Genomic DNA, 27,582 nt, shown 5'->3' with positions numbered 1-27,582 from the left:
TCCATATCTTCTCCAACACTGACCTGACACTGTGTTCTCTAGAAACTTAAAATATTTACATTGTTTTTCTTAACATTCCTGCTAGTGGGAAATGGGATTTCATTTACTAATAAGGCTGACATTGCATCATCTGAGACATTTCAGAGTATAGGAATAAGAAGTTATCTAGTTAAAAATATAAAGCCAGATTTTTTATGCTCACATTCCTAAAACCCATAGGAAACAATGTGATTGATATAGATGAGCAAATATCTCTTAAATAACTGTTATAATTTGCCAAAAATGACAAGTTGGTGGACAAAGCCATATTTGGAAGGTAGGGGGAAGCACAAGAAAGGGTTCGCTGCCAAACCCTGGGCTCATGGGGAGAGAACAGCAGGATGGGAACATATGGAGCATGTTTTAAGACAAAATTTGGACAGGAATGCAAGTGTGATAAACATGGTGGTCAGGAGAAGAATCACTGGTATGTCCACTGCAGAGCAGAGTACAGCGCCAGTGAGGAGACGTTCCAGACAAACTAAAAGTCTAGACTAGAGGTCCCAGTTCACTCTTCTTTACCTGTACCACATCTTCCCTGTTTAAAAAAAAAAAAAACTGAACACGGACATGGGAAAGATGTTTGTGTGCTGTGTTCTCAGTTGCTTGGTCATGTCTGACTCTTTGTGACCCCGTGGACTGTAGCCCACCAGGGATTCCCCAGGCAAAAATACTGGAGTGGGTTGCCGTTTTCTCCTCCAGGGGATCTTCCCGACCCAGGGATCAAACCTGTGTCTCCTATATGTCCTGCACTGGTGGATTCTTTACCACTGAGCCACCTGGGAAGCCCTGGGCAAAATACCAAGCAATAATTGGGAAGCTAGAATTGTAGCTCCAGATATGGAAAGAAACTTAACTGCCTTGTAAGATTCTTCATTTAGACTTCATGGTATTGGTCCACTTATCCTTAACATTTCTTCAGTGCCTGGCACTGAATGGATACTGGTTGGATGAATGAATGGACTAAGAGTGATCTGTGGGCCCCCTTCCTGAGTGCTGAGGGACAGGTTAAAGAGAGAGAAAGGTGTTGCTGGTTGACCGAGTAATATTGGTGAGGGGTTGTGGGGGAATCCTCAAAGCTGGAAGCAAGAGAATTAATGGGAAGAAACAGGTTCTACTGCTCAAAGAGTTCTTAAGAAAAGCACAAACGGAGGAGAGTGAAAAGGCTTGACTAAGAAGTAGGCTTGGCTTCCCACTGTACTCACTGCCTGCAGGGGTGCATCTTGGCTCTGGGGTAAGCCTGAGTGACACACGGCGTATCAGTTACTCAGTAATCTAAGAAATTACATGTTCAGGGACTTCCCTGGTGGTCCCGTGGCTGAAACTCGTCACTCCCCAGTGCAGGGGGCCCAGGTTCTATTCCTGGTCAGGGAACTAGATCCCGCATGCCTCGACTAAAATTCTGCAAGCCACAACAAAGACTGAAGATCCCGAGCAGCAGAGCTAAGATCCAGTTCAGCCAAATGAATGAATAAATACTTCTTAAAAAAAGAAATTACGTATTTGAAGCTTTTGGATGTCTCTGCCCAGGAAATTATGAGTCTATCGTCGTAGCTGGTTGGTCATTTTGTTGGTGTTTAGTCACTAAGCGGTGTCTGATTCTCTTGCGACGCCATGGACTGTGGCCCTCCAGGCTCCTGTGTTCACGGGATTCGCCAGGCAAGAATCCTGGAGTGGTTTGCTCCAGGCCTTTCTAATACCAGCCCTTATTTTGAAGCTCTGACATCAACTCTTTGGTGTTCCATTTTTAAGTTATCACAACTCTAATAGCAAAAACTTTACATTATTCAAACTAGATAAAAAAAATTTTTCATGTAAACATTTAAAACAATTTCACACATATCTAGGTACCACATCTAACAAATAATGCAGTTGTACATTAAAAAATAATGTACATAAAAAAGGTTCAACTCACATAAATGAATCGGAGAAGGCAATGGCACCGCACTCCAGTATTCTTGCCTGGAAAATCCCATGGATGGAGGAGCCTGGTGGGCTGCAGTCCATGGGGTCGCTAGAGTCGGACACGACTGAGCAATTTCACTTTCACTTTTCACTTTCCTGCATTGGAAAAGGAAATGGCAACCCACTCCAGTGTTCTTGCCTGGAGAATCCAGGACGGGGGAGCCTGGTGGGCTGCCGTCTATGGGGTCACACAGAGTCGGACACGACTGAAGCGACTCAGCAGCAGCAGCAGCAGCACATAAATGAGTGAACCCAGGGCTCTGATTGGAGTTTACTTCGAATAGTCACCTGCCATTGATTCCATGAGTTGGCAAATTAGAAATACATTTGTTCCCACTGGTACTTTACGCATTCTTTTCTCAAATATAAAATGATTTCAACGTATGGCTTTCTTTAAGCTTAAGTTGGCAAAGTTCCTCAGAACCAGCTTACCCCTAGTGAGGTAATTCAGTTACAGAGCTTCATTAAGGCTGGTTTGCTTTGGGAAACTGTTTCAGTGTTTGGGATCTCTGCAATGCTAAATTATTACTTTTAACTTTATCTTGTAAAAATTATGATCTAATTATTTTTAAGTACTCTCGGTTAACAAAATACAGCAGTGGGTGTGCCTTGTAGCAGATGAAGAGACCACTTTTTACATTCCTTAGAAATAAGATATGGTTCAGTATTTTAAATCATAGCAACAGTTGATAAGAAAAACAGCAAAAAGGTAATCATTTCCATATGGAAAGAGAAGGAAGAAACCAGTGAATCTGCGAACTGTCATTTTTCCACATAAAAATAAGGCACCACTGGTAGCCCTGGCAGAAAGGGCAAGTGGTCTATTTGTTTCCCATTTTACATCTGTTAACACACTGCACGTGATGCGTTTTATTGAAATACGCCATTCCCCTCAAACTCAGCTGCCAATTTCCAAATGTGTTTTGTCCTAAATGAGACCAACATCTATAGGTGTCAAGTTCACCTAGCACAGTATTTCCTTGTAGCTCAGATGGTTAAGAATCTGCCTGCAATCAGGAAACCCGGGTTTGATCCCTGGGTTGGGAAAATCCCCTGGAGAAGGAAATAGCAACCCACTCCAGTATTCTTGCTTGGGGAATCCCATGGACAGAGGAGCCTGGAGGGCCACAGTCTGTGGGGTCTCAAAGAGTTGGACACAACTGAGCAATTAGCAATAGTAATATATTAGTATTTCCTTGGTGATAATTGTATCAACCTAGTGACAGTTTGGTGAAAGCTCTCACCCCTTTTATTGAAAAGAATAGACCTTGAAGTATATTACCTTATAATTACCTTCTTCCACACCAGCTAAATACTTATCAGTAATTTAAAAACACTATTTGAGCAAAATCAATTCCTACTCTGAAATTCTAAGATGTAAAAGAAAAACAATTTTCTGATGCCCAATTTAAGAAAAGCAAACAAAGTAAACACTTGCTTATTTACTTTTTGCACTTAAGCACGATATACATTTACAAAATCCTGACATTTATTTTTAAATAGCTGCTTAAACTGGAAAATCTTACCCTGTTATAGAATAACATACTCAAAAAGAGATGTTCACATCATAGCATTTGACAACAGCTCCCTCTTGTGGTCCAAAACATTCACTTCAAAGATGAATATATTTAAATACAGAATTGTAATTTCTTAACTTAAAATTGTGCTATGAAAGTTTAGCTCATATTTACTGAATGCTTTTTGGAATAAAGAGGGAAGTTTCCTTTCTGATAGTTTCAAAGTTGTAACATCTCAGCCAAGTGTTCCCAAAATTCTTTAAAGAAGCACCAATTTTTTTTTCTTACAAAGGAAAATACCAAGTAGATGTTTTCATTGAAAACATGAAAGGTTTTCCTCCTCTGATGCTATAGCATAAAGAAGGAACCAGCATTCGACTTTAGCATCAGCAGACTGGAATTTTAAAACCTTACAGAGAAAGCAGTACTGCAAGTATTTTAGTCCAAAATTGACTTAAGGTAATTTTTCCTCTTGGTTCAAAATCAGAGGTTGCAGTAACTAGCAATAACCTGTTCTAACAACGTGAAACTGTCCAAAAAATCCTCTTCTTCAATTCCAAATTTTGTGTACTGATGAAGGTAGGCTCTGGTGAAAGAAACAGAAAATACGAAATAAAAATCTCAGGCAACTGAATAATTCAGAATCAAATAATAGCTCTTTTGTAGCTCATGAACATCTGAACATGGAAAACTCTCTTAAAAGTCTTATCTTTGCTTCAATGTTTACTCCAAAAGTTAGCAAACTATCAAAATTTATTTCAAGCTCTGTCTATTCAAGACAGTGACAATAAAAGGCAATAGGAGGGGAATTCCCTGGTGGTCCAGTGGTTAGGGGAGCTTCCCAGGTGACTCAATGGTAGAGTCCACCTGTCAATGCAGGAGATGCAAGAGGCATGAGTTAGACCCCTGGGTTGGGAATATCCCCTGGAGGAGGAAACAGCAACCTGCTCTAGTATTCTTGTCGGGAAAATCCCATGGACAAAGGAGCCTGGTGGGCTACAGTCCCTGGGGTCATGAAGAACTGGACAGGACTGAGCGAGGATGCACGCGTGCCAGTGGTTAGGACTCGGAGCTTTCATAGCCAGGGCCTGGGTTTCATCCCTGGCTGGGGAACTATTATTAAGAAACCTGCAAGCTGCCAGGCGTGGCCAAAAAAAAAAAAAAAAACAGCACACAGGGGAAAAAAAGTGTGTTCGGATTTGGCTGTCTACCCAGCACATATTCAACACCCTAGAGGAGATGACTGGGTTCCGTATAAACTCTTAAGAAGTGCCTGGGAAGTCTCATCTAAGGTGTGAAACTGTAGAAACACACGGGTCCGGTTCTAGGAATGAAATGAAGCCTCCTAAGTGTTTTTCAGACAACACTTAATTTGCACTTATGCCAGGTGGTCCTGTTAATAGCCCCAGCCCCTCAAAATGTTCTGTAGAAGGAGAAATCAGAATATCAAGGGCAGACATGAATTCAGTTAGTGAAAACAGCTGCTACCATTTAATGGCAGTGGGACAGGAACTAGACCAGAACTATACAGAAAGTGCACAGTCCTGAGGAGCTGGGGTTCAGGGAATGGCCATGTACAGGACGGGAGACCCTTGGGAATCCTGGCTAATCAAAGTTCAGGCTTATCCAGTCATCTGAGGAGTTCTGCTGTCACATTAAGTAACTGGCAGAGGACAGGGAACCCACTAATGCAATTCTTCACATCAAGCAGACATTTCATAGTATCAGGTGGAGCTGAACTTGCTATATCCTTCTTACTGAGCAAGATCAAGATCTCGTCCATTCTCAAGGATCTTATTTTGGAAAATGACTATGGAACAGTTCTTGAGCATTTACTAGTCAGGCACTGGACTGGATGTTTTTTCACATTATTATCTCATTTTAACCTTCACCACATACATCCTCTCTTCTGGATCCATCATACAGGAGAGGAAGTGAAGCCAGAAGGAACGTGTTCAAAGTTTCATATCTACAAAGCGCTTACTCCATGGCACAGACTGAATGTGTTCCTCCCAAATTTACACAGTGAAATCCTAACTCTCAAGGTACTGATATTAGGAGGTAAGGCCTTTGGGACTGAGATGCGGTCACCACAGTGGAGCCCTCGTGAGGGCAGCGACAGGCCCATGAGCGCTCCTTTGCCTCTGCCGCCAGCTGAGGACACAGCAAAAAGACGCCATCTATAAACCATGAAGTGGGTCTTCACTGGACATCGCATCTGCCGGGATCTTAATCTTGGAATTCCCAGCCTTCAGAAATAAACTTCTGTGGTTTATAAGCCACCCACTTTATGCTATTTTTGTTATAGCAGCCCAAATAGGCTAAGACACTCCAGAACCTGCCTAGCAGTTATCTGCCTAAGGTTAGGAAAGGTTTGTAGATTTCTTTTGTACTTACCTGGAAGCAAACATATTCCATGCTTTACCCACAATCATATCAAGTGGCTTTACTAAGGACTGGCTATTGCTGACCAAGGCTGCAGACTTCTCATATTTCCTAAAGGCTCTCTGGGTTTTCCACACACTGAAAGCGTGAACAGGCTCTAACCAGGAAGTATAGAGAGCTGGGTCTTTAAATGCTCCTAGAGTAAAACAACAGGCTGTTGTTCATATCACAAATCATCAATTTTGGCAACAAATTAATAAACAGATACTTTCTTTTCCATTTCACCAGAAGTCTTTTGTACTGTGTTTTAAAACTAGCTTTGTATTGCTTTTGGATAAATGATCCATGTTCATCATTATTAAAAAAATTCACACCATTCAGAAAAGTATTAAGAAAATTTAAGTCAACTCAACAGCTGAAATGTCACCACCCAGAAATAATGACTATGAACAGTCTGCTGACCCTCTCTTATATTGGAATTTTACACGCATGCTCTCATGTGATTTGTATTTTCCATCCACCAATACGCTGTGAACCTCTTTTCCATGTCAATAAATATCACTCGTATTTTTAAAAGCTTCTGTGAACATATCATTTACTTAACACATTTCCTACTGCTGGGCATTTTGTTGTTCCCACATTTCTGTCAGTGTGAAAGATACTGCAATGAATATTTTTGAAAGAACACCTCCATGTACCTGCATCATTTCCTGTGGGCAAATTTTTTAAAGTTAGATTACTTTACATGTCCTTTTATTAACTCTCTTATTTTAAAATTTAAAATGAAGAATATGAAGAAAGTACCGCATCTGATTGACTTGATAAGACCTCTTAATTATTACTAGTTTTTTATTTAAGGGTGTTACAGGGGCTTTCCTCATGGTTCAGTGGTAAAGACTCTGCCTCCCACTGGAGGAGACGTAGGAGACAACGGCTCGATCCCTGGGTTGGGAAGATCCCCTGGAGAAGGGGATGGCAACCCACTCCAGCATTCTTGCCTGGGAAATCCCAGGGACAGAGGAGCCTGGTGGGCTACAGTCTATGGGCTCTCAAAAAGTCGGACACAACCGGGGGGTAAACAACAACACAGGGATGAGACTGACTCTCTTTATGTCACAGCTGCCACCGTGCCGCACCAAGCCGCACTCAGTCGTGTCCAACTCAGTCGCAGGGGTATAAACACAAGCATGAGGTGTGACCCGTGCAGGACCAGGCCTGCCCTGCTTTGCTTATGCCTACGTGATCTGATGGAAAAGGCGATGGCAGCCCCTCCAGTACTCTTGCCTGGAAAATCCCATGGACGGAGGAGCCTGGTAGGCTGCAGTCCATGGGGTCGCGAAGAGTCGGACACAACTGAGTGACTTCACTTTCACTTTTTACTTTCATGCACTGGAGAAGGAAATGGCAACCCACTCCAGTGTTCTTGCCTGGAGAATCCCAGGGATGGGGTTGGCGGGGGGGGGGGCGGGGGGTGAGGGGGGGGCGCGGGGGGGCCCTCATGGGCTGCCGTCTCTGGGGTTGCACAGAGTCAGACACGACTGAAGCGACTTAGCAGCAGCAGCAGTACGTGATCTGATAGCTGAAGCGCTAACAGATGGCTCTAAGCCTGAAGCCACAGGTGAGGATGACAGAGCAACCAGATTCAGGAAGAAAGAATTAAAACTTGTCTCTTATTTACACCACTTCCATTTTGGTGTCTGGTCACCTACTGGTACAGGGGTTACATTTTGCTACTAAAACAGAGTTGTTATTTCTCCTTTCTTTAAAAGAATGAATTTGGGGGACTGGCATTGACATATAACTGGTAAGAACTACTGTAGCATAGGGAACTCCCTTCAGTGCTGTGTGTGACCTAAATGGGAAGGAAATCCAAAAAAAAGAGGGTATGCATGTATAGCTGATTCACTTTTCTGTACGCCTGAAACTAACACAACATTGTAAAGAAACTATACTCCAATAAAAATTAGTTTAAAAAAATTCCAAGAGATATAGGGAAAAAAAAAAGAATAAATGCGGGGGGAAGTTCCCGGTGGTTCAGTGGTTAGGGCTGTGAGCTCTCACTGCTAAGGGTGTGGGTTCAATCTGTAGCCAGGGAACTAAAGATCCCACAAGCCACATGGTGAGGCCAAAAGAATAAGTTCAAGGACTTCTTTTTTTTTTTTAAAAGAAACCATCTGTACCATGAACATCTGCAAAATGTGCGTCTTAATTTTCACCCTGACTTTGCTCACCCACGTCCGCACTCTGCACATCTTTCCCACGAAGGATGACCAAGTTAGCAATGGAAGTGTTAAAATGAGTCTCTTTGTTGACAGACATTTTACCAAGAGGAGGAAGTCCTGATAAAGGTGGCCGCACCTGCCAATCAATACCTACCAAAAGAAAAAAAAAAGATTTTACAAATGGCCTTGAACAAGAACAGAAAAATGTTAAGATGATATATGTATTTTATAGAAATTTCCATTTGATAAGTACAAGTTAGGGGGGTGGCATTCTGCTAAAAATTTAAACATTCTTATCTGGTTGACCTAAAGTGATTCAAACCATTCAATTCTGAGACAGGCATGAAATAATTCTTCACTGAATATTAAAGGATGACAGTAGGTACAAAGGATGGAATTCTACACTGCAATAAAAAGAAACTGACTATGGATACACAAAAAGACACAGATAAATCTCAGAGGCATGATGCTAAGGGAAGCAAGTTTGACTGAAAAGGTTACATACTGTTTGAGTCCATTTATAGGACTTTCCTGGGCTTCAAAATCACTGCAAATGGTGACTGCCGCCATTTGGAAGAAAAGCTATGACCAACCTAGACAGCATATTAAAGAGCAGAGACATTACTTTGCCGACAAAGGTCCATATACTCCTCAGCTATGGTTTTTCCATTAGTCATGTATGGATGTGAGAGTTGGACTATAAAGAAAACTGAGCGCCAAAGAATGGATGCTTTTGAACTGTGGTGTTGGAGAAGACTCTTGAGAGTCCCTTGGACTGCAAGGAGATCCAACCAGTCCATCCTAAAGGAAGTCAGTCCTGAATATTCATTGGAAGGACTGATGCTAAAGCTGAAACTCCAATACTTTGGCCACCTGATGCAAAGAACTGACTCATTGGGAAAGACCGTGATGCTGGGAAAGATTGAAGGCAGGAGAAGAAGGGGACGACAGAGGATGAGATGGTTGGATGACATCACCAACTCAATGGACATGAGTTTGAGTAAGCTCCAGGAGTTGGTGATGGACAGGGAAGCCTGGCATGCTGCAATCCATGGTGTCACAAAGAGTCGGACACGACTGAGTGACTGAACTGAACTGATAGGACCATCTAGAAAAGGCAAAATCATAGGAATAAAATTCAGATCAATAGTTGCTAGGGGCTTGGGGTAGAGAAAAGAGACTGTCTACAAAGGGGTGTGAGGAGACTTTTTGGAGCACGGAAATACTGTCTCAATTGTGGTGGTGGTTACATGGTATTAAGTGTGTCAAAACTCATGGAACTATCCACCTAGAGAGAGTGAACTTCATTCTACATGTCTCTCTGAATAAACAAGCAAAACAGATACAAAAATGGTAAGGGATGTAGAAACACAAAGCAAAAATAGGATTGAAAACTGACCAGTCAAAGGGAAATATTAAGAAAACACTCTTAAATTATACATAAGATAGGGAAAAATTTCAGTGTGCAGTAACAGTTCGATTTTCAGCAAAAGAAATTTCAGAACAAATAAAAAAAATACTGGCATACTGAAATCATTGATAGTAATAAGACAAACAGGCCAATTTAAAAATCTGGAAAGATGTTTGAGCAAACATTTCACCAAAGAAGATAAACAAGTAGCGAATAACCACATGAAAAGATGCTCAACATCACTGTCATTAGGAAAATGCAAACTGAAACCACAAGGAGACACAGCTTCACAGCATCTAGTATGGCTCGGCCACTGGCTCTTAACTGCACCACTAGGAATGGCTCAGCCACTGGCTCTTAAACTGGCTTTACAACCATGTGAGGCACATCTGCCTTTGACTCCTGCTCAAGGAATGTTGCTAAACTTGTCTGTTTATCATGACGACTGCCTCTTTCCTATCCTAGCAGGAAACTAAAGGTTTGCTTTCTGGAGAGGAAAGGACTGAGTGTCTTCAGTCTGAAGAACGCCAGGCAGAGCTAAGGGCACGGTGCACACCAAAACTAGAGAGCAAGTGAGACCCAGGATAACCATGGGTCCCCCCCCCCCCCCGCCGCCCCCAAGACCACAAGGGCTTTGTCTAAACCCTCTGGGCAGAATATCTAACACAGCAGACAGGCAAACAGAATATCCAGTATGACAGACATACACGGGCTAGAGAGGGCAAAAAACACTGGACTGAAGCAGGTCAGAAGGCTCTGGTGAAGGTTTCTCTAGGAAGATGAAACTAACAGAATACTTGAATACAGGCAGAGCTTGCAGATTTTGCATGCTTGGTTCCAACCACCACAATAAAGTCAATTATCCCAAATTAAAAGACACTTGCTCCTTGGAAAATAAACTGTGGCAAACTAGACAGTGTATTAAAACGCAGAGACATTACTTTGCCAACAAAGGTCCAGACAGTCTAAGCTATCGTTTGTCCAGCAGTCATGTATGAATGTGACAGCTGGACCATAAAGAAGGCTGAGCGCGAAAGGACTGATGCTTTTGAACTGTGATGTCAGAGAAGACTGTTGAGAGTCCCCTGGAGACTTCTCCCCTGCAAGAAGATCAAACCAGTCAATCCTAAAGGAAATCAGTCCTGAATATTCATTGGAAGGGCTGAAGCTGAAGCTCCAATACTCTGGCCACCTGCTGCGAAGAACTGACTCACTGGAAAAGACCCTGATGCTGGGAAAGATTGAAGGCAGGAGGAGAAGGGGACGAGAGAGGATGAGATGGTTGGATGGCATCACCAACTCAATGGACATGAATTTGAGCAAGTTCTGGGAGACGATGAAGGAAAGGAGAGCCTGGCGTGCTGCAGTCCACGGGGTCGAAAGTGTCAGACGTGACTGAGAGACTAAACAACAATCCCAACAAAGCATGTCACACAAATGCTTTTTCATTTTCCAGAGCATATAAAAGTTATGTTCACACTATACTGTAATCTATCAATTCTGCAACAGCACTGTGTCTAAAAAAACAGCATACCGACCTTAATTTACAAATACTTTATTAGTGCTAAAAAATGCTAACCGTCATCTGAACTTTCAAGTTATAATCCTTTTTTTAACTTGAAAGTTGTTTTGCAATAGTAACATCAAAGGGACTGTCCCGGTGGTCCCATGGTTGAGAGTCCACCTGCTGATCCCCAGTCTGGAAGGATCCCACAGGCTGCAAGGTAGCTAAGCCTGTGAGCTGCAACTCCAGGGCCCACACTGTAGAGCCCGTGCTCTGCAACAAGAGGAGACACCACAACGAGAAGCCCGGGCGCCACGACTAGGAAGCAGCCTCCGCCACCACCACGAGAGAAAGCCTGTGCGTAGCAACACAGGTCCAACACAGCCAAAATAAAGAAATAGTGGTTTTTAAAAAAAAAACAAAAAAAAACCACACATGATGACATAAAAAAAAATAGTAACATCAAAGATTACAGATCACCATAACAGATATAATAAGAAAAAGGTGGGAAATACTGTGAGAATTGCCAAAACGTGCCAGAGATGTGAAGTGAGCAAACACCGCTAGAAAAATGGTGCCGACAGATTTGCTAGATGAAGGGTGGCCACAAACCTTCAATCTGTCAAAGAACACAATATCTGCAAAGTGCAATAAAACGAGGTATGCCTGATATTAAGAAAAAAAAAATTTGGACAAGTAGTGAAACAGGGCTGAATAATTGACAGGTACATAGAAAAACTAAGCAAACGAGAAAACAAGGCAATCATTAACGCCAAAGAAAACAAAAAAAATTATACAGGAAGGGAAAAGTAATCACAGGATGCTCTGTTGCTCAGCTGTGAATAGCATTTACTTGATCATGACAGTATAAAACTGAGTATCACTTTAACCCAATGATGACTCTACTGTATCAGAAAGATGAGGAGACAGAGGGTACTTCGGGGCTTAGGGTCCAGTGTTAGGAAAAAGCTGAATCCTAACTCTCCGTGGTGGGAAGTAAATAGGTAATAAATAAATGAAAAATCTCTAAGTGGCAATATATAGATAAAAACAATAACAAACAACAACAGAGTTTTGAGAGACAGTTACCTTTAACAAGGAGACAACAGAAGAAGATTATGGACTAAGAATTTTTAACAACCAGCTTCATAGAATTAATTCACTCTTTAGGTACATATAACGAGTTGTGGCTTATATAGTAGAAAACTATGCAGCTACTAAAAAGAACAAGGCATGTCCAAATGAATGAACTGGAATAAAGGCTACACAATACTACACTCAAAAAAGCAGAACAACAACAACAAAAATACATAGTGAAGGCTATGGTTTTTCCAGTGGTCATGTATGGATGTGAGAGTTGGACTATAAAGAGAGCTGAGCACAGCATTGATGCTTTTGAACTGTGGTGTTGGAGAAGACTCTTGAGAGTCCCTTAGACTGCAACAAGATCCAACCAGTCCATTCTGAAGGAGATCAGTCCTGGGCGTTCATTGGAAGGACTGATGTTGAGGCTGAAACTCCAATACTTTGGCCACCTCATGCGAAGAGCTGACTCATTTGAAAAGACCTGGATGCTGAGAAAGACTGAGGGCAGGAGGAGAAGGGGACGACGGAGGATGAGATGGCTGGATGGCATCACCGACTCGATGCACATGAGTTAGGGTGAACTCCGAGAGTTGGTGATGGACAGGGAGGCCTGGTGTCCTGTGGTTCATGGAGTCGCAAAGAGTTGAACATAACTGAGTGACTGAACTGAACTGAATGTGATGTTAGTTTTATTTAAGTGTGTTTATATATACGCCCTTAGAACTTCGACTCTCATGTGAATACATTAATGCAAACTAGCAAAAATAAATCAACTAATAAAGTTTTTAAATACTATAAGTAAAACTTAAAAGTAAATAAAATTGTAATTTAGCTTGGTTCAGAGGGCCAAGCCAAAAGCTGCGGAAAATTCTTCCCAGGCCTTAATGGTTTAATCAAGAAACTACCAGCATGTACCCCGCTGATCCTTAGGGACCAATGACGTCTGTGTTCCTTCTGTGTCCCCTTTTGGGAAAGCAGTGTCTACAGTTATCCTCCACCTGTTCCAGCATGGTCTATAGGGAGTGGGCGTCCTTAGAGAGCTGTACTCAGGAAATCTCACCCGAGAAACATAAACCCACACCTGGACCTGTTTTTACACGACAAGGTTCTGCGTTTCAGGCTGATGGGCTAAAGCAGTGTGCTAGGAGGCTGGCGTGCTAACTCTGGAGGGCCTGGGACGGGTTAAGTGCATTCTGCAAGTGGGAGGACGTGACGCATGAGGTGACAGAGGGCAGAGGGTGGCAGCCAGCTCCCAACAGCGACTCCTGTGCTCCTCGCCCCTGGTGTTCAGGCTCTCGCATGGTCTTCTCCCCATGGGACAGGCTTGACCTTAATAACCAAAAGGATCATGCGAAATGATGGCATGTGACTTCCAAAGCTAGGTCATAGGAGACACTAACTGCTGCCTTGCTCCTTCCTGGGCCACTCTTCCTTCCTGTTCTGAGGACATGGAGAAAGATACATTGCTGAAGGCAATACTGATGGGGTCGATCTTCACACAGAGCATTCCGATACTGCATGAGGAGCTTTAAGACTATATCCTTCAACCTGGTTAGTGACATAAATACATTTATTCATATATTTACTTTGGTCACCTGATGTGAAGAGCTGAGTCATTGGAAAAGACCCTGATGCTGGGAAAGATTAAAGGTGGGAGGAGAAGGGGACGACAGAGGATGAGATGGCTGGATGGCATCCCTGGCTCAACGGACCTGAGTTTGAGCAAAGTCCAGAAGATGCTCAAACATCTGGCATTCTGCAGTCCATGGGGTCGCAAACTGTCAGACAAAACTGAGTGGCTGAACAACAGAAATTTATAGGAAAACATTTAAATGTTCAAAATTCATATCTATAACTGAAAAAATGTTGGTACTCTAAATTCCCATATGGAAAAATGACCTGAGAGGGCCCAGAGGCCCACGTCATAAGCTACCCTGAGGTACACTGTGTTCCTTGAGAACAGGTATTGCCAGAAAAACAGGTCCTGTGGCCAAAAAGTTTCCAAAGCGTTACTTAAGATGTGAACTTTCCACTTATCTCCAAACCTCAGGCACTATGATCTAAAATCCATAAGGTATTACAGTAAATGTAGAGGAAATCCACTCTCATAGTACTGAAACCTAACTGATTGTAATCTGTGGTAAAATATACACTCCCAAAATTGTACACAGTAGTGACTTCAGTTAAACACGACAGACTGAACATACCAGTTTACTCCTCAAATCTCACTCACAACACAGGAATTTTTTTAAAAGGCACGAAAAAAATGGAAAGAAGATAGCCGTGACAGAATTTTCGAAGCTGGAAAGCAAATGAACCAGTGGTTACTGAGGTAGCAAAAACTGAGACTTCTGCCCACAGTGAAGGTCCTAGAAGCTGACCAAGTGCTTCTAGAAGAGGAGGAGATGGGAGGATTAGTTAAAAACCTGTATGAGAAGCAGTGAGAGCTCCAGGCCCTTCCCCAGCCCCTGCAGTATGTGGGCTGCCCCTCTCCATCTTGGAAGGGGGTTTCTACTCAGTAAAGGCGAAACCTCTGATTTTCAGCAATAAACACCCCAGATAAAGATCTCTGCACTCATAAAGTTCACAGTGTCATGAGATAAAAGATCCACTCTAAGGAATTCCAGAATGCTAGAAACAAGAGGAAATCCTAAAAGATACAAGAGAGATTAGAAATCAGACTGAAGTGGGACTGCTCAGCTGTAACACTGGAAGCTGGAAGATTATAGAGCAAGGCTTTCAAGACCCTGAGTAAAAATGATTCCCAGCCTCAAATCCTATACCTGGCCGAATCATCAATCAAATAGAAAAGCAGGATAATGACATCTGCAGCCTGAAAATGTTTACCTTTCCTGTACTCTTTCTTACAAAGCTCCTGGAGGCCAATGTCCAGATGAGGGAATAAGCCTAGAAAGAGGAAGATCTAGAATCTAGGAACTGGGCTAGAATACAGAAAGAGGCAGAGAGGCCAGTGCTGGCTGCTTCTCAAGCCTGCAGAGTAAGGGTGATGGTCTCTGGAAGGGATATCTTTAAGAAGATAATGGAAGTAATAAGATTACCTGATGGGTTGGCTGAGAAGAGTTTCATTTTTAGGGGAAAGTTTAGGGGTAGATTCGTAATAGGTACAAAGAGTATCAACCAAATAATTATTAATTCTAGGAGGAAAAAATAAATGGTACATGAAATAAAATGTAATCTGTGTATGTAGTACATGGCTCAACTCTGAATAAAATTTACATAGCAAAAATAATACAAACACTGAAAACTTATTTTAACTAGACTGGGAGGCGAGAGGGAAGGTGTGTGTATGTGTGTGTAGAGGGTATAAGAAGATTTAATTCTCAGTTTTACGCTAGGAAGGCAGAGGATATCTAAACCTGGAAAATAAAACAAATAACAGAATAAGGAAGATGTTTAGAAATGGAGGCCAATTCCAGAAAGAACATCTCAAATGACTGAAACAGTGCCCGCTGGGCTGTGGAGAAGTGGAGAGCTGACTGTTCTCTTCCCCATTATAAATTCATACTGGGCAATTATGTGACTTTTTAAAAATTTAAGATGTACTTTACATACAATGTGATGTACAGATTTAAATATACATTTAAATGAGTTCTGACAACTTGATTCTTTAAAAAAAAACTACATTCATATATTACTTTGATAAAAATAAAATAGAAATAATTGTCACACTCATCTGAATTTTTTTTTTGAGAAATGAAACTGTGAAGTGATTAAGAAATCTTCCCAGGATATTCTGGTGAGTTTTTATAGGAGCCTCCCAGATCAGAAGAAGGCACTATTATTTCAACTGGCCCAAGCCAGTTTATATTGGGAACTTCAGTACAGGCATTTTTCCCAGCTTGTGGGCTGCATATTTTTAAAATACCCTTTACCTTCTTCCATTTTCGCATTAGAAATGAGCATCTGTCTCAAATGCTTGAGGAGGCCAGCCCAAGTAAACGTGCTGTATGCCAGTGAATTCTCAGACATTTGAGGAATGTTACGAACACCCAGCATCTTGAATTCTGGATGGGGAACTAAATTCTCCATTAAGTCTCCTGCAAAAAAAAAAAAATCTGAACTCAATTCTTAAATTCCATGTTATTTTCGCTGGCTCATATACAACCATGATTGGACGGCTTGGGGGGGACCAAATATGTTTTCTCCTCCAAGGCTAAAACTGCTTAAATTTCAAAATGTAAATACAATTTCAGAGACAATATGTATGAATGCTTGATTAATGCTAATGTTTAATCAACTAGTGCTTGGTTTTGGCACCTATTTGAGCATGAATGAAAAAAAAACACACTTTGCCAAAAGGAAATAATAATTTTTTTTAAGTTAAGAACCTGGAAATGTGAATGAAATATTTAGCTAAACCTCAGGAAATCAAAGTAAGCATTAGAGATAATATATTTTTATTGTCATTCTGTGTTCACTAAATGCCCCCTTAGAAATTTTCTTAGATCTCTAATTTACTTTATTTGGTTAAATGATAAGCAGAACCTCTTAACATTAAACTCTACTTGGAAAGAAGACAGGATTAGTAATTCTTGAACACAGGAATATGTCTATCTTTAGAACGTTATACTCGTCATGAAAGAGAATGAAGGAGAAAGGCTACTTTGTTTTTCATTCAGAGCTTACTTATTTAAAAAATATTTTTATCTTTTTAATATATCTTGCATATATTTTATACATTTATAGAAAATACTTCTTTCTAGAGGAGAAAGAAAAATCTATTACCGTAACATGAATTTTAAATCTTATGGGGACTTCCCTGGTGGTCTGGGGGACTGGGTTTAATCCCTGGTCAGCAAACTTGATCCCACGTGCTGCAACTAAAGATCCCATGTGCCACAGTGAAGGTCGAAGATTCTGCATGCCACAAGAGCCTGTGCAGCCACATAAAGAAATAATACTAAAGAATAAATTTTATGATAACATTGATTGCAAACTCATAGCCTATGTCCTAATGTTAAGAACAAATTCTGACACAAACATCTACAAAATGTTGCACAAATTGATCTTATGGCTAGTGGCGTTTCCTCTAAATGTAAGAAGCCTTTTCTGTAAAGCAGCTAGGGCTGAATTCTGTCACATAGCATGTATAACAGAAAACAATCAGCAAATAATCCCTGAATGCTAACGCACAGATTCTTAAAATCTGTGTTTCCCTCCAGCTTTCTTGTTCACCTGGTCTCATCTTAACCATTCTTGGCCTTGTCAAACTCTGAGTTTCTGTCCCCACAAATTCCCACACTGAAATCCTTACCTCCAAGGTGATGGCTTTAAGGAGGCGATGGGGCCTTTGGGAGGTGAAGTCTCTTTATGAAAGAGACCCCAGAGAGATCTCTTGGCCCTTGTGCCATGTGAGGACAAAGTGAGAAGAGGGCCATCTGTGAAGATGGCTTCCCATCAGTTCTCCACAGGCAGTCCAGTGGATTTTTCACAACGCGATTATGCCAACAACCTCCTTAAACTCCTTCAGAGGCTTTCCCCTGCTCTTAGATTAATGAGGCAGCCTTTACATGCTTATGGGCTTCCCTGGTGGCTCAGACGGTAAAGCATCTGCCTGCAATGCAGGAGACCCGGGTTCAATTCCTGGGTTGGGAAGATCCCCTGGAGAAGGAAATGGCAATCCACTCCAGCACTCTTGCCTGGAAAATCCCATGGACGGAGGAGCCTGATAGGCTACAGTCCACAGGGTCGCAAAGAGTTGGACACGACTGAGCGACTTCACTCACTTTCCCTTTACATGCTTACAGGGACCTACAAGGTCGGCCCCTGCTCACTCCCCTAGCCCCAGGTGTTAGTCGTCCCCTACACCATTCTCTGTGCTCCAGTGACGCTGGATTTCTCTCTGTTCCTAAAGGGCCATGCTTCCTTCTGCCACAGGGCCTTTGCACATGCTATTCCTGTCTCCCTCCCTTTGCTTAGTTAACTCCAAGTCTTCATCACTTTTTGCTCGTGTTAACGTCCTCAAGGGCTGACTTCTTTGCCTCATCAGCCTAAGTCTGGTCCCACCGTGACACATTCTCTTGGATCTGCATTCCTTTCCTTCAGAGCATTTAACTCAGTTTTTAATTACACCTTCTTGGCATAATTGTTTAGTGTGAACACAATGTCTACATTGGTTCCTCACTGGATCCCCAACATTTAGCATAGTGTCTGGCACATAGCAGGAAGTCAATAAATACTGGTTGAATGAACAGATGTGCAATATGGTGAGTACTGTGGAATGCACAGAAATTAACAAGACACATGTCGCCAAGGAAGTTGCAAATTAGTGGGAACTACAAGACAGGCACATGACAGGCTGCTCCAAGGAAACACATGACGCTAATCACAGCGGCGGCATCTGGGAGGGGTCAGAGGGAGACTTCCTTTTGATTGCATATTCTTTTGTACTCCTTGAAAAAATATGTGCGTTTGTGTGTGTAACTCTTAAAGATAAGCAAACACACTTAAAGAAATAATAAAGGCAAAAAACATTAAGTAACATAAAAGAGATACAGAATGCCGAGGGAGTACAGGGGTACAGAACTCGCCTGCTAGTGCAGGAGATGTAAGAGACATGGGTTTGATCCCTGGGTCGGGAAGATCTCCTAGAGGAGGGGATGGCAACCCACTCTAGTATTCTTGCCTGGAGAATCCCATGGACGGAGGAGCCTAGCAGGCTACAGTCCATAGGGTTGCAAAAAGTTGGATATGACTGAAGTGAGCATGCACACACAGGAGTTCAGAGGTGGAGGGTTAATTTGGGACTTCCCTGGTGGTCTAGTGGCTAAGACTCTGTGCTCCCAATGCAGGGAGCCTGGGTTCAGTCCCTGGCCAGGGAATTAGATCCCACAGGCTGCACTAAAGATCCTGCATGCCTCAACTAAGATCCGGGGCAGCCAAATAAACATTAGAAAAGAAAAAAAAAATTATCACTTGAATTGGATCCTAAAGGATGAGTAGGTTTCAGTAGAAGTGAAGAAGGGAAGCAGGAAGTGATTTTTAAAAGAGGAGACACCGAGCCAAAGGAACAAAGAAGCAGAGTTCCAGACTGAAGAAGGAAGTGGAGACAGGATGAAAAGCAAGTGGGGAATCTATGCGGAGGAGGCAGAAGGTGACAAAAATGCAAAATTAAGACTCAGAATATGGAGGCCAGGCTAAGGAATTATGACAAATCTGGCAGGTCATGCGTGAGCCACAGAATGGGGGGTGAGTAGAATACGAGGATTAGATCCATACCTCGGGGAGGCTCATTGGGGTCAGTGTGTCAGGAGGACTGATGCCGGGGGAAGAGGCAGGCAGCAGGAAGGGAAGCAGGGTTAGGATCACCTTAAGCCAGGGATGTCCATGTAAGCTGCAAGCTTCTGTTTTTATGAAACAGAGACAGAAAGAGAGACAAAGGCAGAGATTGAGAATAAAAAGAACTTTGTATTCAGGGGGAGCACGCAATATCAGTTAAGAGATGCTGACCAACTGAACCAATGTCAGAGAGACAGGGAGGCAGGAAAGAATGCAGACAGCTGGGAGAGATGGCACCAACAGGTCTGAGCATACTGATGAGATAAGAGGACAGTGGGAGAAATTCAGGCAACAGGAATGGAGGAAGTGGGGGAGGGGAGACGAGCCAGGGGGAAAATGATGAATCCGTTCAGGGCATGCTAAATTTGAAGAAGCAGATGCAACGAAGAAAAGCTGGACAGGCAACTATTTGGGAAAGGGTAGGGCTGAGACGTATAGATTCCTGGGTCCTCTGCATCTGGATGGTTTGAATGGATAAAGCACCACTTGACAAATAAGCTGAAACAGTGGTGGGTTTTATTGCAGAGTGATGAAAACGATGGTTATGAAACTTTGTGAATATGTTAGAAAACACTGATGTGCATATTTTAAATGGGTAAGTTGTATGGTATGTGAATTATATCTCAAAATTATTTTTTTAAATAGGGAAGGAAAAAGAAGAAGAAGAAGAAGAATCCTGAATAATGGAATCAGTAGAAGGTTTTGAAATGAGGGAGATGTGAGTATACCTTCAGGTAGAGGGGAGAGTCAGAGAAGAACAGCTTTGAGGTTTTCACAACATCAGACTTCTCTACAAATAACCCACAGGGACACAAATACCTAGTGGATTTCTCCTGTAGTGAAATAAGCCTTCCCCGGAGTAAGTAGGCTGGAACACACTTCCCAGCTGATGTGCGAGGACTTGATTTATATCACAGAAGGAGACCTGCTTGATATTCATCAGCTTCACACAGATCTTATGAACAGCATCGTTCTCATGAACAAGGAGGGCGTCTGAAGATCGGTATAAGTGAGAAAGTGTCAAAATGGAGTTGTAGTTCTGAACAATAACCTGGAGAGGAAGAGGCCATAAATAAGAAAGGTAGGAGAAGGACCTCCCTGGTAGTCCACTGGCTAAGACTCCACGTTCTCAATGCGGGGGCCAGGGTTTGTGCCCTGGTCAGGGAACTAGATCCCACATGCTGAAACTAAAGACCCCATGAGCCACAGCTAAGACCTGGAGCAGCCAAATTAATAAATAGTAAAAAAAAAAAAAAAGGTAGGAGAGAATAGCAGTTAAGAGGGCATCCACTTAGGTTCAAATCCTGGCTCTTCCACTTTCTAGCTATATGATCTTAGATAAGTTACATAATCTCTCTCTGTCTCAGTTTCCTCATTTGTAAAATGTGGGTAATAATTATACCAGCCTCTTAAGACTTCTAAGAATTAATGACAGAATACCAGGAAAGCACTTAGGATAGTGCCCTGTGTATAGTAAGGGTTCAGTAAACGATGACTACACTATTCCTTTCACTATTACTATCATACTTTCTACATCATTTCCTCCTGTGACTTATTTCATCTCCATTTTATTATTTCTCCTACTAGGCTGATCAACAGCAAATTGGCTTACATAGAAATGTCCTTTCAGTGGTAAGAAATGAAAACTCTTTGAAGGTTGGCAATGGCAGGTCAAGGTCCCTGCTTTACAGGCAGTAGCCAGAGGGACTGACCCAGGAATGGGTTTCTGAGAGAAGATGCACAGTTTTCTTCTTTGGAATTTTTATAAATAAGGACACCTCATTTGCTTGGCAAAGTTTAAACAAAGTTAAATGAGTTGTTCATGAAAGTACCATACTGTATACTCACTCCTGACACAATAACTTAACATTTCCAAGGAAAGGATGAGATAGATCTTTTACGTATGTTTGTTTTAAATCACAAACACTACAAAACAGAAATTTTTAAATTGATATGTTCATACCTCACCAGTTCCATAAGGCCATATAATCTGATTCATTTTCAAAGCGCTTGAGTACTGATCTTGTAAGTTCTGAGTAACGAAGGCTCCTAGCCCAGATCCGGTGCCTCCAGCCATACTCATTATGATGAAAAAGCCACTCAAAGATTCGCATTTCTCTACTTCCTTCCGGATTAGGTTCATTATAGATTCTTCATGCCTGGGTCCATGAACAGAGTATCTATGCAGTCAAAACAAACATCTTTTAATTTAACCAGAGTGATGGATTGCAGAGAAAAGTACAGGAGAGAGAAGGCTTTCTAAACCTATGGAAGTGAACTACCTCTCATGAGACATACAGGTACCCTGAGTGACCAAATTTTATATACACAAGTTAAGGGGACTTCCTTGGTAGTCCAGTGGTTAAAAGTCTGTGCTCCCAAAGTAGGGGGCACAGGTTGGATCCCTGGTTGGAGAACTAAGATCTTGCATGCGACACAGAAGGGCCTAAAGATAACAATAATAATAATATACACCAAAAATAAAATGAAAAATAGAAGAAGAAAATAATAAGATACACAAGTTGAACAGTTTTTAAAAGTGAATAGGACTGCTGCTGCTGCTGCTGCTAAGTCACTTCAGTCGTGTCCGACTCTGTGCAACCCCATAGACGGCAGCCCATCAGGCTCCCCCGTCCCTGGGATTCTCCAGGCAAGAACACTGGAGTGGGTTGCCATTTCCTTCTCCAACGCATGACAGTGAAAAGTGAAAGTGAAGTTGCTCAGTGTGTCCGACTCTTAGAGACTCCATGGACTGTAGCCTACCAGGCTCCTCCATCCATGGGATTCTCCAGGCAAGACTACTGAAGTGGGGTGCCATTGCCTTCTCTGAGAATAGGACTGCTAGGAGAGCCAATTTACTGGGAATAGAAAATTCTCTTTAACAGGCCACTCCTTTGGCTAGAATTACCACGTGGTTCTAAAGATTCAGTTCAGTTCAGTTCAGTTGCTCAGTCATGTTTGACTCTTTGCGACCCCATGGACTGCAGCATGCCAGGCTTCCCTGTCCATCACCAACTCCCGGAGCTTACTCAAACTCATGACTATCCAGTTGGTGATGCCATCCAACCGTCTCATTCTCTGTCATCCCCTTTTCTCCCCGCCTTCAATCTTTCCCAGCATAAGGGTCTTTTCCAATGAGTCAGTTCTTTGCATCAGGTGGCCAAAGTGTTGGAGTTTCAGCTTTAGCATCAGTCCTTCCAATGAATATTCAGGACTGATCTCCTTTATATGGACTGTTTGAATCTCCTTGCAGTCCAAGGGACTCTCAGTCTTCTCCAACACCACAGTTCAAAAGCATCAATTCTTTGGTGCTCAGCTTTCTTTATAGTCCAACTCTCACATCCATACATGACTACTGGAAAAACCATAGCTTTGACTAGACAGACCTTTGTTGACAAAGTAATGTCTCTGCTTTTTAATATGATGTCTAGGTTGGTCATAGCTTTTCTTCCAGGAGCAAGCGTCTTTTAATTTCAAGGCTGCAGTCACCATCTGCAGTGATTTTGGAGCCCAAGAAAATAAAGTCTGACACTGTTTCCATTGTTTCTCCATTTACTTGCCATGAGGTGATGGGATCAGATGCCATGATCTTAGTTTTTGGAATGTTGAGCTTTAAGCCAACTTTTTCACTCTCCTCTTTCACTTTTATCAAGAGGCTCTTTAGTTCTTCTTCGTTTTCTGCCATAAGGGTCATGTCATCTGCATATCTGAGGTTATTGATACTTCTCCCGGCAATCTTGATTCCAGCTTGTGCTTCATCTAGCCTGGCATTTCACATGATGTACTCTTCATATAAACTAAATAAGCAGAGTGACAATATACAGCCTTGACATACTCTTTGGTCGATTTGGAACCAGTCTGTTGTTCCATGTCCAGTTATAACTGTTGTTTCTTGACTTGCATACAGATTTCTCAGGAGGCAGGTCAGGTGGTCTGGTATTCCCATCTCTTTGAGAATTTTCCAGTTTGTGGTGATCCACACAGTCAAAGGCTTTGGCATAGTCAATAAAGCAGAAGTAGATGTTTTTCTAGAACTCTCTTGCTTTTTCGATGATCCCATGGATGTTGGCAATTTGATCTCTGCCTTTTCTAAATCCAGCTTGAACATCCGGAAGCTCACGGTTCAGGTACTATTGAAGCCTCGCTTGGAGAATTTTGAGCATTACTTTGCTAGCATGTGAGACGAGTGTGAATCTATAATATTATGGTACAACATAATCTTCAATATTCATAACAGTACTCCTAAAGCAGGAATTCTAACTTTGCCACACATTAAAATCACCTTGGGAAGCTTTGAAAAATTCCAAAATTCAGACTTCATCCCAAACTGATTAAATCAGAATTTCTGGATGTGAGCCCTAGGCACTGGTATTTTCTAAAGAATTCAGGCAATTCTACTGTGTAGTCATATTCCCTATTAACTAGAATACTTGGCAGATAAAGATACTGTATTGATAATAAGTTGGCTGGCAGAATAACAGTGAAAAAGTGAAAACCCTTCTGCAAAAGACACTTGGTTTCAGCAATACCTAGACCTGAAGCATACAGAAAGGTGAGACAGAATGAGTGACTTCTGGGTGAAATCACACTCTAAATGTTAAAACAGAAATTCAAAGTTTGGTATGAGCTTCTCAGGTGGCTCAGTGGTGAAGAGCCCACCTTGCCAATGCAGGAGACATGGGTTTGATCCCTGGTCAGGAAGATATCCTGGAGAAGGAAATGGCAACCCACTCTGGTATTTTTGCCCGGGAAATCGCATAGACAGAGGAACCTGGTGGGCTACCATCCATGGGGTTGCAAAAGAGTCAGACACAGCTAAGTGGCTAAAGAACGACGTTTAGTATATCAACTGTGCAGTTATAACTACACTGTTCATCAACTGTGCAGCTGTATCTAAACTGAAAAGCATGAGAATTATTCTTACCCATAGGCCCAGTTGTTTCCAGAACCTTGCTTTTGACAGAAGCATGAATGCTGGCCATATTTCCATCGGCCAGAACAGGCGGCCTTTGACAGTGTTTGATTGATAACTTTAGGTTCCATGTCAACAAGGACAGCACGAGCAACTGGAACTAGAGAGGGGGAAAAAAAGATCAAAAGAAAAATAATGCATATAATCTTATTTGGGGTAACTCAGAGCATAAACTTCTCTAAATTAAAAAAAAACAATTCAAAGATTGAGAATAGAAAGACGTGTCATTCTGCTTAGAAAGTGAGGTGGGCAGCAGCAGGCAGATGCAGATGGTTCATATGCCCAGCATTCTGCTGGCAGGCTGAATAAATATAGGCTAAAACGATGACTGGGTCAGGTCTACAAACATCTGTTGAGTGCTTATAATGTGCTATGTACTGTGCTAGAAACACAGAAATGAAGACAGTATGAATCCAGCCAGAGGAGAACCAGGGAGGGAAGCAAAGCACAGCAACACTGAATCATGAAGCGATGTGATGGGACCCAGAACAAATCCACAGTAACACAGGCGCATATTCAGAAGCACAAAATACCAAGGGCACAAAAAGCATCTCAGGATTATTGAAGCAGAAGATGGAGACGCGGGGTGTAAGAAATGATGGACAGGATGGGAAGCGGCACGGCTGAGATATTAGAAGTCCTAATATACAATGCTAAAAACCTTGAAACTTGTTTTTCAGGCAATGAGAAACCACTGGAAACGTTCAAGGATGAAAGGAATAGTCACGTGTCTTTTTTTTTTTTTAATGTCAGATGTCTTTATTATTTTTTTAAACAGCTTTTTACTACATTTATTTCTTTACTTATTGTTAAATAAGTTTAAGTACTTATCGTTAAGTAAGTAAGCAAGGCATATGGGATTGTAGTTTCCCAACCAAGGATAGGACTGGCCCTCCCTGCAGTAGAAGTGTAAAGTTTTAACCACTGGACCACCAGGGAAGTCCCTCAGGTGTCTTTTTGAATACAGCAGTGTGGAGGATGGACGTGATAGACGCAGGAGACCAGGCAGGGAAACTCAGGAGTGTCTTGAAACAATCCAGATGAGGAATGACAAGAGCCAGAACTAAGGCAATGACAGCGAAGATGGAGACGGGAGAGGCGTTTCAAGGGACACGTAGGAGATAAACTAAGCAGATCTGAACGTAGGCAGTAAGAACACTGTTTTTAAGGGAAAAACAATGCATGCCCTCGGGTATGGAGATGTTGAGTTTGAGGTACACATAAGAGACACAGGTGATGTTCACTAATCAGTCTGCAGCTTGGAAGAGATGCTAGGCTACAGATTTGAGAGTAACCAGTATAAAAGATGGAGCAACATTTCAGAGTCACTGAATTTGCCCAGAGAGAACTACACAAGTGAGGAAGACGCTGAGATGCAACCACTAGAAAAGTTCAGTGACTAAGAAGAAGGAGTTTCAAGGAGGGAGTTTTGTAGTTAATGTTATCAAATCTGGTAGAGAAGTTAAGTGAATTAACAAAAACAGTTACTGGCTCTAGTAATTAGGAGATCACTGGGAATTTTTCATGGGACAGTTTCAGTGGTATTGTAAAGCAGAAGCAGGATTATAACTGGTAAAGAGGGTTCTCCTTTGAGAATCTTAGATGAGAAGGAAGGAAAAAAGCTATAGTCAAGAGCCAAGTTTTATTTGGTTGGTTGGTTTTAGATTGGCAAGATCTGAGCAAGCTCATAGCCTGAGGACATGATGCCACTGGAGAGGGAAAGCTTAATACAAAAAGAAAGGGATGAGAACAAAATCATTCTGCTGCAAGATGAAGGGGGTTCAGACACCATGTGCAGGGCGAGGCCTTGAAGAGATTGGTTATGTGGACCACACATACCTCCATTTTCCTCCTCACTGAAGAACCTTTCTTTGCAAGATGCTTGATACGCCTCATTCTCCCTTTTAGAGCAGAGTCCTCGGGAACAGTGTGAGTCATTAAATAAAGCATCAAACACTTCAAAACCAATCTGATTGCCACACTGACCAAGCTGCACTGTTACTATTGACATGCTGAGAAACAAACCAAAACAAACTCCTTCGAAAAAGTGAGCAACCTGTAATAGAAAAAATATGGTCTTAGAGAACCACTACATTACTAACAAAGAACAAACAAAATATGTTCAGTTCAGTTCAGTTCTAATAAAAATATATAATTTGTAAATACTATATACAGATAAAATACCTATGTTGTTTAAGGAGCCAATCATTCAAGGAAGTTGTTCTTTTTCTGTATATGGTTTCGGGACTTGAGACCGCTGTACCCAAATCCATTCATACACAGCTCAACAGTTTCCAAAATCTCACGTGTAATCGCAACTTTCTAAGCATGCGTTTAAAACAAACAAAACAGTGAATTCTGGTTGAAGTAATTCGTAGTATCCATGTCACACCAAAGGGACATAGAAAATGCAAAAGTGAGCTCAACGGTAGCAGACTTAATTAACATTAATTTTCTTGCTTCTAAATAATAACTTTCTCTCTCCACCAATCAACTTTCTGTACTGGTAACTATCTTAACACTTAAAAGAAAGTCTTTGTATTTAGCTCAAATAAGACAGCAAGGAAGACGAGACTTAGAAGAAAAAAAAGGAGCAATAGTAGAGCAAGTATCCACTACTTTTAACAATAAAAAGAGACAGTTTTTGGTAAAGACCTTATTATGGGGTCAATGCAGCATTGGAAGGAGCCGTGGCTTGTAAGCCAGACTCTGTACTTAAAATCATCAAACAACTCTGCAAAATTAGTATCATTATTTTTATTTTACCGATAAGGAAACCGAGGCTCTGAAAAGTCAGTGACTTTCGCAAGGCCACTGAGCTGGTACAGAGTAAAGCCAACTTCTGCCTTTCTACACCTCCCCAGGAGCTCCCCATTAACCCCACTCACTGGCAACCCCAGGACCAGCCGTTTCCGCCCGGTTCAAACTTCACGGGAGCAACATTTTCCTAATGCGCAGGCTCACTTTCCATACCGAAATAACTACAGAGAACGAATGCGCATGTTCCACATACAAGCAGATTTGTTGTGGTTTTCTCCCCCCGCCCCCCCATTCAGAAAGATTAATTACGCATGTTCAAATTTATCAACTTCAGACACGGCACGCATGCTCACTGTCCATCGGGCTTTAGCTGACTCTGCGCATGATCTAGCTTCCAAGCGAGGCTTCGGAAGCGCTTCTGC

At 42.0% G+C, this 27,582-nt stretch overlaps 1 protein-coding gene and 1 long non-coding RNA gene across 14 annotated transcripts in view; one reads left to right on the top strand and one right to left on the bottom strand.

Annotated features, from left to right (window-relative positions):
• The window catches only part of LOC147352661 (uncharacterized), an 11,832-nt gene extending 5,642 nt beyond the window's left edge, over positions 1-6,190 (top strand). The window contains exon 3 of the long non-coding RNA XR_015148315.1: positions 5,448-6,190. This is a non-coding gene — a long non-coding RNA (uncharacterized LOC147352661). The remainder of the gene's footprint in view (positions 1-5,447) is intronic.
• On the bottom strand, positions 3,225-27,582 carry TUBD1 (tubulin delta 1). 13 transcript variants are annotated; one of them, XR_015148309.1, is made up of 11 exons: positions 27,289-27,580; positions 26,585-26,722; positions 26,240-26,456; positions 24,353-24,500; positions 21,392-21,608; positions 20,248-20,479; positions 16,876-17,024; positions 16,023-16,187; positions 8,138-8,278; positions 5,919-6,102; positions 3,225-4,107 (listed from the first exon to the last, which is right to left on the bottom strand). XR_015148309.1 is itself a non-coding variant. In XM_086360572.1 (10 exons), the coding sequence occupies exons 3-10, from the start codon at positions 26,409-26,411 to the stop codon at positions 4,005-4,007; spliced, it is 1,362 nt and encodes a 453-aa protein (XP_086216698.1). In that variant the 5' UTR covers positions 26,412-26,456; positions 26,585-26,722; positions 27,289-27,580; the 3' UTR covers positions 3,225-4,004. The 13 variants fall into 13 exon arrangements, 8 of the variants coding, with proteins under 8 accessions (XP_086216698.1, XP_086216700.1, XP_086216701.1 ...); XR_015148310.1 differs by having other exon boundaries at positions 26,585-26,718; positions 27,289-27,427; XR_015148311.1 differs by having other exon boundaries at positions 27,167-27,314.

Source organism: Bos grunniens, chromosome 19 (assembly GCF_055505025.1).
Source record: "Bos grunniens cultivar Pamir isolate PY7600 chromosome 19, Bosgru_T2T1.0, whole genome shotgun sequence".
NCBI lineage: Eukaryota > Metazoa > Chordata > Mammalia > Artiodactyla > Bovidae > Bos > Bos grunniens.
This window is presented reverse-complemented; position numbering and strand designations above follow the sequence as displayed.

Bases quoted from the DNA above. Each gene is read 5' to 3' on its own strand.
- TUBD1 (XM_086360576.1), bottom strand. From the start codon at position 26,411: ATGTCAATAGTAACAGTGCAGCTTGGTCAGTGTGGCAATCAGATTGGT. The intron at 21,609-24,352 runs GTAAGAATAATT...TTGACTGCATAG, and splicing joins GGAAACAACTGGGCCTATGG to ATACTCTGTTCATGGACCCA. The intron at 6,103-8,137 runs GTGAGCAAAGTC...GTTTTACTCTAG, and splicing joins TGTGCAGAGTGCGGACGTGG to GAGCATTTAAAGACCCAGCT.